We start from the raw sequence: 11,588 nt of genomic DNA on the forward strand, positions 1-11,588 counted from the left end.
TTCAGCCCACAGCAAGAGAGAAGGCAAAGAATTTTTTTTTAGATCAAGTTACCTTAAAAGGTGAAATTGAGTACTAATTACCGCACCATCTGATTATTTGCTGCTCTGGAACGTGATTTCAGTTACCAGCTAATGTCATTTCCAGGTAGATTTTTTATATTCCCAAGAGAGATGGCTCTGCTTGGAGAATAAATTCCCTCTTTCTACCTAGTAGTTACTGTCCATTGTGATCATGCCTGCTCCTATAATTTGCTAGATGTTTATTCTCAAACAGATAAAAAATAACCCAGCCAAAGTAAACCAGAACAAATAAAAGCTTTCAAGCTCCTTGTCCTTCATCTCACACACACACACACCTGTCCCTTTAACCATGCATCTTCCATCTGTTGTCACTCCTCAGTTCTTTGAATTCGATTCAAACTTCCAGCAGTCTGACCTTCAGCCGTCGTTTTAACCATGGTCACTGTGACCGGAATGTACTTCGTCTTACTGACTTGTCCCTGTTATGTAATGTTCCAAAATGTCAGCCCTGTAAATGTACAATAAAATAAAGTCCCAAATTTTGTCTTCAGTTGTAAACATAAAGATAACTACAGATATGGTGTCACTGCCTCCTCCCTGTCTCTCTCTAGTCTTCTGATAAGATCACCTCTTCTTCTCAGATTGCTTTCTTCAAAGGGAAATCCTTTTTGAAAAAGAAAATGAAGTAAGCTTGCTTCAAAATTTTTGTTAAAGAAGGCGGCAAAATGGGGGAAGAAGAGCAAAACCAGAACTCAACAGAATCTTTCACGACAACGAAATCCAGTCTCAGGCAGGCCATTGAGGTTATATCTTCTTCGATTTCTCTTTCTCATTCTATCAAAGTTTTCACTGTTAAATGGCAACGTATTCGGAAGAAGCTAGAAGAGTTAAGCTCCGGCTTAATGGCAGTCGAAAACTGTGATTCAAACCAACATACATCAGTCTTTTCTGGCTTGGTTCCCTCCGTTTTGGCCACTGTAAATGAGTGTCATAATCTGGCAAGAAGCTGTGTGGATCTTTCCTACAGCGGAAAGCTCTTGATGCAAAGTGACCTAGATGTGATGATTGCAAAATTCGACAGCCATTTAAAGAATCTTTCCAGGATTTACACTGCCGGGATTCTGAGTCAGGGTTTTGAGATTGTGGTTTCAAGGCCTGGTCTTGGAGCTTGCAAAGATGACATGAGGTTTTACATTGGAGATCTGTTGACAAGAATGAAGATAGGCGATATAGAAATGAAAAGGCAAGCCTTGGTTAATTTATACCAAGTTGTGGATGAAGATGAGCGGTATGTTAAACTTGTAGTGGAAGTTTGTGACCTTGTGAATGTGATAGTAATCTTTCTCGATTCACCAGAGATGGAGATTCAAGAGGAGGCTTCGAAGATCGTGTCCTTAATATCTGGGTTTGATATGTGTAAGGGGGTTTTGGTTGGTTCTGGGGTTATCGGGCCTTTGGTTCGAGTTCTGGAAAATGGCAGTGATTTGGGTAAAGAAGGAGCTGCTAGGTGTCTTCAGAGATTGACTGCAAATTTAGACAATGCATGGTCGGTTTCAGCTCATGGTGGGGTGACTGCCCTTTTGAAGATATGTTCAAGCGGTGAGCTTAGAGGGGAATTACTTGACCTTTCTTGTGGGTTGCTGAGGAATCTTGTGGGTGTTGAAGAGATTAAGAGGTTCATTGTTGAAAAAGGTGCCATTGCGACTTTTATCAAGCTTGCGAGTTCGAGAGAAGAAATCGTGCAGATAAATTCAATTGAGTTCCTTCAAAATATAGCTTTTGGGGATGAGTCGGTTCGTCAAATGGTGGTTAGAGAAGGAGGAATTCGTGCATTGGTATGCGTTTTGGATCCGAGATCATCGACATCTTCGAAGACAAGAGAAGTAGCATTGAGGGTAATTGAGAAGCTATGTTTCTCTTCACAGAATTGCATAAATATGTTGATGAATTATGGGTTTATGGATCAATTATTCTTCTTCCTACGCAATGGTGAGGTTTTGGTTCAAGAATCGGCACTAAAGGTAACGTCTAGGCTTTGTGAAACATCAGAAGAGGCTAAAAAGGCAATGGGGAATGCTGGTTTCATGCCTGAGCTTGTCAAATTGCTCGATGCAAAGTCATATGACGTGAGAGAAATGGCAACCAAGGCACTCTCTAACTTGGTCTCAGTTCCGAAAAATCGAAAACGATTTGTTTAAGACGATCGGAACATAGGTTATCTCCTTCAATTGCTTGATCAAGAGGCAGGCATATCAAGTAACAGAAAGCTCTTACTCTCTATACTAATGTCATTGACAAGTTGCAATAGTGGAAGAAGAAAAATTGCCAGTTCGGGATATCTAAAGAACATAGAAAAACTTGCTGAAGCTGAAGTTACTGATGCCAAAAGACTTGTCAGGAAGTTATCTGCCAACAGAATTCGTAATATTCTAAGTATATTCTGGCATTCTTATATGTAATTCTTTTTTGTTTTGCTTACTGTATATCTGCATAAGTGCTTTGCAAGTCTCATTAACTTGGTTGTACAATTCTTTAAAAGATACCGTGGCATTATTGTTTGGGATTCTCAGTTCAAATATAAAATTAACGATGCAATTTCAGTTACATTAGTTAATATATGCTGTCGTAAATAATGGTTAATATTTATAAATAACATGGAGTGTTTTGGAAGCATATGCCATGCTTGCACATGGGAAAGGGATGAAAACACAGAAATGGCATGTGAACAATGGCAATCAAGCTTTTGTCAGCTACCATTATGGGACACGGGATAGTGATAGATGAAAGTTCTCCATTTGCTTGTCTTTTTTCCAGCATTGTCTTTCTCTTATAATAGTTATTTTCTTTTAGTTCATAAAAAAAGAATTTAATGCTCTGACATAATGCATGATAATTGAGAAACAGTTGGTTTGACTCAATTTGCTTAGGTCGATTATCAGCTGGACTGAAAAAGGTTTTGATGCATAATGTTGGGGACGTAACCTTTTGTAGAGTACACAAAATTAATGGTAATGAATTAGCCGACTTGGCTGGCTAGGCCAGTGGAGTGTGGACCATGAACCAAAACTACAAGTTTGAGACGCATATGAACCCACTTACACTGCTGTTGCCAGATGAATTGTTTCTTTTTATGGTTCTGAAAGATGGTTTCATTTGCTTTGAGAAACTGAATCAATGAGCAATCATGTCCACCAGAATCCAATGCCAAAAGACATTGCTCGTCTTGACATTTGACTGATTTCATTTTGAAGGAAACCAGATTCGTTGGCAAGTCAAGAGCCAAGAGAAAACAAAGGTTGATTAATTACATGTAGCTGTAGAACAGTAAATATCACGCGGTTCTGGAGCAGATAAGTATTTATTAGCATTTAGGTGAACGAAAAGAAGGGCATCAGACTTTCTTTTCTGGTGCGGTGCATCACAAGTTGCTTGCTGCTTTTAATTATTACTTGCAAAATTTCCCCACCCTTGTCTTTCTCATTTTACTAGCCAACGCAGTTTTTAGCACTGGACAAGACCCGACTTCACTTGCCATTGCATCCAATGCAGAAGTTTGAGAAGCCTAATTGGTCCATTTTGGGGGATCGAGTTTCAAGAACCGTTCATAGAAACAAAACATCAAAACACAAGTTAAAACGGTTGGCCCGAAAGTATTGGATCCTACCCAATAACACATTTCTCAGATGAGCCCAATCTAGAAAATCTTACTTGCTTGTTCTTAGCAAGTATTGAGTTATTCTTAGCGAAATATCATACTTAGAACTTGGTTTTTAATTTGCGGTCCAAACAACAACTGTGAAAGTGTATGTCATGATTGCTATGCACCACCATATGAGTTGCGCACTATGATGTATGTTGCTCTCATTACCGTGTTGTCACCAAATTTTCTCTCGTTGGCCCCCAACTTACAAAACTATGGTGGTGACATTTTTTTTTCTTCTATTCCGTCACCAGTTTCCATGATTATAAAGCTGATTAATCTTTGTTGAAATCTAGAGCTTAAAAGTGGCTGCCGATCATATGTTGCTTTCAAGATGATTGAGCTGTTTTAACTATCGGCATTACCTACTGGTCTTTAGATATGAAGTAGGCTGTAGATGTGAATATATGCATTACTGATATCAATAAGGGGGCTACATCTTTGTATGTCGATTAGGCAGTGAAAGGTAGAAGCAAATGACTAAAATAGAAGAAAAGGAAAAAATAGGGACCAATCAAGAAAATAGGACTAAAAGAAAAGGGGAAAAAGAAGGGACCACTTGGTAATTTTGGTGAATAAAATACTTAAGGTGACTGCAAAAAAAATTATAAAGAAATGTTGGTGAAGGACCACAATCAGTTTTAGTTCTCTTTCGAAGAACCAATAAAACAATCGGACTCTTCTGTTCAAATTCTGGCATTGGATTCAAAATTCAAAAACTTTCCCTCACTGGGTCGATAGTTGGGGGCAGGGCCCGTAGTTGCGTCATATACTTGTTGACTCATGCCTGTCATTTTCATCAACTAAAATTTTGCTTAATGATCATATTGTTAACTCTCTCTATCTCCTTTCTTCATTCATTTGTCTTCTCCATGTGGAATCAAAAAGTTTCAGAACGGCGAAAGCTGAGTTGTTTTGAATCCGCAATCTGTGTCTGATAAAAAATAATTGATCCTTCATAAGTCACTTGCTAACAACTAGATAGAATCTTTACAACTTGTTGATTGGGTAGACAAGGAATTACAGATAAAAAGGAAAGCAACTACTTGATCGTTTAGGGAGCAAAACTTAACTTCACCGACAATATTGACCGTCAATGTAAACGTAGAGTCAAAATGAAGATTCTATTCCGTTTTTAATCCTTGACCAGGGTCTACCTACGCTGTTTCTATTAGGTTTGGAGTGTTGGTCCACTTCATAAATTCCAAGATTTATGTATTGTGACGGAGGGTTATGATGTTTATTTCCTTGTCGAGTATTGTTTTCTTCCGAATGGTCCGTTTTTTAGGGTCAAGTCCTGCACTATTATCATCGTAGGGTCTGCAAATTGCAAGCTTCCGTTGGCTATTGTTCAAGTGCTTCTCACTTGACTCCCCCCAGGTTGTAAGTACTATGTACTGAAATTATTATTATTTAGGATTTAAGATGAATTGTGTATTTGCAGTTCACATAATTTGAACGTTACCGTGTAGTAATACAATACTAAATTTTTCTTTCAATAGGAAGTCAAATTGTGGCAACAAGTTGGTCTAGTGAGATAAGAAACTAGGAATTCTTTAAGTAAGGTTAGGAGTTCGAATCTTGGCGTTTGTGAATGGAGCAAACTGTGTTGCGAGGGTCGCCCTCGCCTCTGCAGTACTTGATCTGGATTATTTGGTTAATAGATCGGATACCAGTGATCAATTAAAAAAAATTGTGGGTGTTGTTTAATTAATATCTGTTTTTTTAAATGAGAAAACAAATCCCAATTTCAAATAGCCTCAATCTAGACAGGTACTAAAAGCGATGATCAAATAGGCCAACATGGTTATTGATATTGGTTAGATTTGAAGAAGAATCAACGTCAATTCATAGAATTTGAAGCAAGAAAAACTAAGAACACCGCAAAGCGTTGAAATTATACTATTATATCTTTAATAGAGCAAATTGATATGTGAAAGATCATGTGAACCTAGAGACAAATAATCGCTATATTATTTATATGATATTCCTTTCGTCTTCATATATCACTTGGTTTCATTTCTATTTACCATGAAAGAAGTTGGAAATCTTGTTATGTTCAAATGACGAATCATTGTTGTAGATAAGCCTCAGTAGAAGCAAAACAGGACTCAACAAAAATAACCAAAATCAAATCCAAATTGAAGAGTGGTAAGACTTGGACTTCCCAGTTGGCCGCGCTGGCTTCCGTCGACCCCTTTTAGCAATATTGCCGGAGAAGTATTAAATTTATGCTCTGAATTTGAAGATCTCCTTGTATATCCCGTCGGTGGCCAAATAATTAGTAATAGTATTGTTATTCTTATCTGAAGGTAATATAGAAAGAGATGATGATTGAGGTGGTTGGTTAATTATATCGGTGTGTACCAAATTTTTACTTTTTGAAAACAATTCCCCCAATGGAAATGCTGTAACGAAGAAGAAAAAGAAGTAGCCGCGAATATAATTTCTTTTAAGCATTTAAGATTTCAAAAATTTTACGGTGAATGTCCTGTATCGAAATACATAATAATTGTGATACATTGAAATAGACTACTAACTAAATTATTTTTTGTTAAGTAAATATTAAAAGGATAAATTTTACGTTTAGTACCTAAACTATTATTTTTGTTTTATTTTAGTATCTTAACTTTATTTTCTTTTCAAAATCATACCTAATATTTTAATTAATACTTAGGCATGACATGAGGCAATGTGATTAATAATGTTTCAAAGTGTTTGGATCATAATTATATGCTGGAAATTAGCTGGAAAAATTAGAGTAGAACAACATAGGATCATTTAGAGTCGACTGTTCTTTAGTGTTTCACTTGTTGTATGCTTAAAATTTAATAGTTCACCAATCTAAATTCTCATGTTATGACCCAACCCTTATATTTGAATTGTCTCTACAAGGGAAAAAATTACAAAATTAAAATAAATGAAGAAAATTATCGAATATGTGTATTATTTATGAAAAAAATTATTGTTATTAATGAACATACGTTAATTGGTTAAAAGAAATATTGTACTTTATATTTGAAAAATTGTAAAATATAATTTTACAATAATAAAATTAATTTAATATAAATCAAGAAAATTAATGAAATATGTATTTTTATTAACCAAAAACAGGTTCTGAAAATTGTTTTCAAAAAAATTAACCAAACATATATTACAACATCCAAAAAGCAAAAAATATTTTTCAGAAATGTAATTCATATTTCAAAATTTGTTTTCCAAAATCTATTTTCAATGAAATAAATAGACCCTAAAATTTAATGCTTTATGATTCATCATTATTAACTATCAAATTAACTTTGGCATTGGCACTTGTTCATTTAGAAAATCAATCGATGAAGTCTTCCCACTATTGAGATTAATTGATAACCGCTTCATTTATCAAAAATTTGACATTGGGATCAATTGTTAGTTTGGAAGATTAGTGTTTTTAGGAAGAATAAGACTTTAACGTGTCACAACAATATTTCTTAACAACCATGACCGTAATAAAAGCGAATTAAAATTTTGGTGATTGCAATGAATGTTTTAAAAGTTTGATAATAAAAATGGCAGAATTCAAAAATTCAGTGACTATTAATGTAGTTTACTTCACTTTAATAATAAATTAAACTACTCGACTATAAGAAATGGATAAAGAAGAAGATTTTGACGACCGCACTGTACTCCATCTCTATCTCAAAATCCCAAAGATATTGCATCAACCGCCCATTGCCTATTTAGGCCCTTTGGAATTGAATGCGTTTAAGACTTCACTAAAACTACAGATTATTTATTTGCTTATTATGCTTTGCCTTTTCAATTTCTGTTATTAAAATAACCTTCTTTTTTATGCGGCTAATCTAACGGTGCGTTTGGTTCACGGATTGTATGATTATCAGTGGGAATAATGTATTATCAGGGAATAGGATTACTGAGAATGTTGTATTTTGTGTTTGGTTGGTTTAGCGGGAATGTAAGATTACCGTGTTTGGTTAAAGGAATAAAAGATTATTGAAATGTATATTTGACCAAATATTCTTTATTATATATTTATTTTTTTTACAAGTTAGAAAATATTTATATATTTTCTTTAAAAAAATTAAATTCATAAAATTTATATAATTTTTTTTACAAAATTGAAAATATAAAAATATTTAATGAAAGGGTAAAATTTTATTTTAACTCCTGAACTTCATATAAAATTTTAATTATAGACTTTTTTTGTAAATCTAAAGTAGTTTAAGGATAAATTTATAATTTAACCTTCGTATAATTTTTATTATTCAATGAAAGAATAAAGATATTTTTTAAAGAAAAAAAATTTAAGGGCATTTTAGTCCAAAACGCCGAAAATGTCATTACCTCCCTTTCCTTAGGTATTGTTGGATTACCGGCGTTTTGGACTAAAATGCCCTTAATTTTTTTTTCTTTCAAAAATATCCTTATTCTTTCATTGAATAATAAAAATTCTATGAAGGTTAAATTACAAATTTATCCTTAAACTATTTTAGATTTACAAAAAAATGTCTATAATTAAAATTTTATATGAAGTTCAAGGGTTAAAATAAAATTTTACCCTTTCATTAAATCTTTTTATAATTTCAATTTTGTAAAAAAAATTATATAAATTTTATGAATTTAATTTGTTTAAAGAAAATATATAAATATTTTTCAACTTGTTAAAAAAACAAATATATAATAGGGACAATTTGGTCAAATATACATTCTAATAATATTTTATTCTTTTAACCAAACACGGAAATCTTACATTCTTGCTAAACCAACTAAACACAAAATACAACATTCTCAGCAATCCTATTCTCTGGTAATCTTTTATTACCACCGGTAATCTTACATTCTGTGAACCAATCGCACAATTAGTTCATGACTTCATTCCGGATTCTTAACAGTGAATTTAATAAGAGAATACCATGGTTTTCAGAACCGGACCGGTTAACGAACCGGTCATGCTAGCGGTTCACTGGTTCAACCGGTCGAATCGGTCCGATCGGTCCGATCGGTCGGAAGAACCGGATGACGTCATAATTATTTAAAAAATTAAATAAAAATATCAAAAATATTTAATAAAAATAATTTTTTATATCACAAGTCATATTCAAAGCAAATTATAACATAAATAAGTTAAAAATCATAAAATCAAGTGAAACAAAATGATTCAAATTAATTAACTATAACATAATATTTAAGGTAAAATATATTAAATAATAAATATAATTATATAACTATAATTAAAAAATAAATTTGGAATAATGTTTATCTTTTATTGCCCCCCCCCCCTTTCTTCCATAACCGGTGCTTCTAGGATGTTTCCAAACTGATACTTCTATTCTTCACCTTTATAAAAGGTAAGTAAACTATTGGAAAATCTACACACTGGGGTCATCCAATCGTAAATACTTTTTTTCTCATTTAATTATACGAATTCAAAATCTAACAAAATAACCACTAAACTAAATTTATATTATGTATTCATTTTGTCACTTATGTAAAATTTGAGTGTGACACGTGTAATCATATGATTGATCTAATAATTAAATAACAAAATAATATTAAAACTTCGAGTCTTTGACAAAACATTTTATATCTGATTATTGTGTCAATTTGAGTTGTATCGTATAATTTTAAAAATAAATTACTTAAATGTAAAATATATCTAATAATATTATATTTTCTTAATAAAGTTTATGTTAGTAAAATGAATGTTGAGATTATTATAAATAATACAAAAAATTAAGGAAAAATCTAACTAAATTTTAAATTATCTGTGAATTATGACAAAACTCAATCATACCCGTTATAGTCCCACTTTGTTGTTTTATTCTTTTTCCTTTTTATCTTGTTTGTTCGATTTTTTTTCCTTTCTCTTTTTCATTGAGTGCTAAAGAGAATAAAGGATGGATAAGTAGTTGAGCATATGCTTACTTTTTGATAAAGTGAAGTACAATTTTAGTGATGTTAAAATACCTCTATCAACCATTAATTGGTCTAGTGGGATGAGACACTAGGTTCCTTAAGCAGGGTCAGACATTCGAATCCTAGTGTTTGCTAATGGAGCAAATTGAGTCGGGAGGGTCTCCCTCGTCTCTGCTGTACCCGATCTGGATTAGCCGGTCAATAAATTAGATACCAGTGATTAATTTTAAAAAACCCCTCTCAAAACATGTTTTTGAAGGTAAAAACTTGGAAACTCTTTTGAAATTGTGTTATCTTTCATAAACTTTTATACCAATTTCACTACTAAAACGACTTCAACCAAGATGGCTTCCATGGCTTTGACTGTGGAGTCATCGTGGCCTAGAATCGAAATTAGGTGAACCCGGAGCAAATACAACACATCTTACATTGTACCATAATGTTAATGTAATAGACTTTGATGTCAACATTTTTGGACCACTCTAATCAACCATCCAAACTTTGAATTTTGTAATCCAAAAATCAAAGCAAAACTTCAAAGGAGGGATGTTTTGTTATATTACTTGTATATGCCACTGCTGTAATAATAATATTAAAAAAGCAGACCAGTTCAGGAAGTTTTTCTATTATCGGGGTTTGTATTTTGTTTCTCATCTTATCCCCATGGTTTTATGAAGTTATTACTATATTTACCATATTTAATATTCATTTAATATCAAGATCAAAAAATAAAATCTATTCATCTATATTAACTGAATTGATAATGAAACGTGCCATTGATTTAATTCTGGATCTATTTTGTATTTACATTAATCAACTGGTTTAGTAATACCCTTAATCACAACAATCATATATAGGATAAAAATAAAATTTTCCCGACAATGTTCTAAAAGTAATTGTTATGATTATATTTATATTAAATAAAAAAATTAATAATATAAAAATGCAATAAATAACATCTATATCATCGTATTACCCGTAGCTTCAAAAAAAGAAGGATTTGCCCGTATATTTGAGGTATTCACATGGAATATAAATAGCTTTGCTGTAAAGATCTTTAAACTCACGTTTCCTCCGGTTTATGACTTTTAGCCGACGTGACTTGTAAATCCAATATTATCCAAACTTCCATATGGCAACAATAATAATTGTTATTTGACGTGTTAGATATAATAATCTTGTTTACAGCAAAATAAATTTTCACATAAAATCACATGTAAAATACATCAATTTAATCCTTTCAATATCTTTACCGCGAAAACAAATAAAAAGCATTACTAATATTTTAGACACGTGTCAGAAATACATCAAAAGAAAACACCTCGTCAAAAGCAAAGGAAATCCATTTATGTTACGTTTCACTTCTTAAATATTTTATTTTATTTAAAAAATAAATAAAATTATCTGGAAAATGAAACAAAACACTCTTTTTTATAACAAAAATATGTTAACCGGTCTATTTCCGATGATAAAAACATGAGAAATAAAATGTTTTTTTTTTATAAATTTATAAATTTAAATTATGACTCAAAATTTGTTATGCAAAATTTGTTGAAATAAATAGATTAAATCAATGTCATTTTATTAGGTTTAAAAAGTTTAGTTTCAATTTTATAAAAAACATTTTAGTTAAAATAATAAAAATTATTATAAAAATAAAAAACAAAACAATAAAAAGGGAAAAAAAACCAAAAGAAAATTATATATTATTTTTTTAATATAAGTTATGTATAATATTTCTTTAACTTCTATGTTTATAGACATAAAGTGTGAATATCATATACAATTTTTTTACTAATAGATATTTAAGTCTTAATAGTAAAGTGAATGAAAATCTTATTTAATATATACTATTATAATCTTAATTGATATCTACATAAATCATATTATAGTAAAAATATGCAGGAACAAAGTTACTTCAGTGGTTAGGAATGCATATTATCCCTAAAGA

The 11,588-nt window shown here is 31.9% G+C and overlaps 1 protein-coding gene across 1 annotated transcript; it reads left to right on the forward strand.

Moving 5' to 3' along the window:
- The first annotated feature begins 437 nt into the window (after window positions 1–437).
- Window positions 438–2,529, forward strand: LOC120190510 (vacuolar protein 8-like). The gene is given in 1 exon segment (XM_039193586.1): window positions 438–2,529. A coding segment is annotated over 1 exon segment (1,734 nt). The 5' UTR covers window positions 438–746; the 3' UTR covers window positions 2,481–2,529.
- The last annotated feature ends 9,059 nt before the right edge of the window (window positions 2,530–11,588 follow it).

The sequence above is a fragment of the Hibiscus syriacus genome, unplaced genomic scaffold (assembly GCF_006381635.1).
Source record: "Hibiscus syriacus cultivar Baekdansim isolate YM2019G1 unplaced genomic scaffold, ASM638163v2 tig00116962_pilon, whole genome shotgun sequence".
Taxonomy (NCBI): Eukaryota; Viridiplantae; Streptophyta; class Magnoliopsida; order Malvales; family Malvaceae; genus Hibiscus; species Hibiscus syriacus.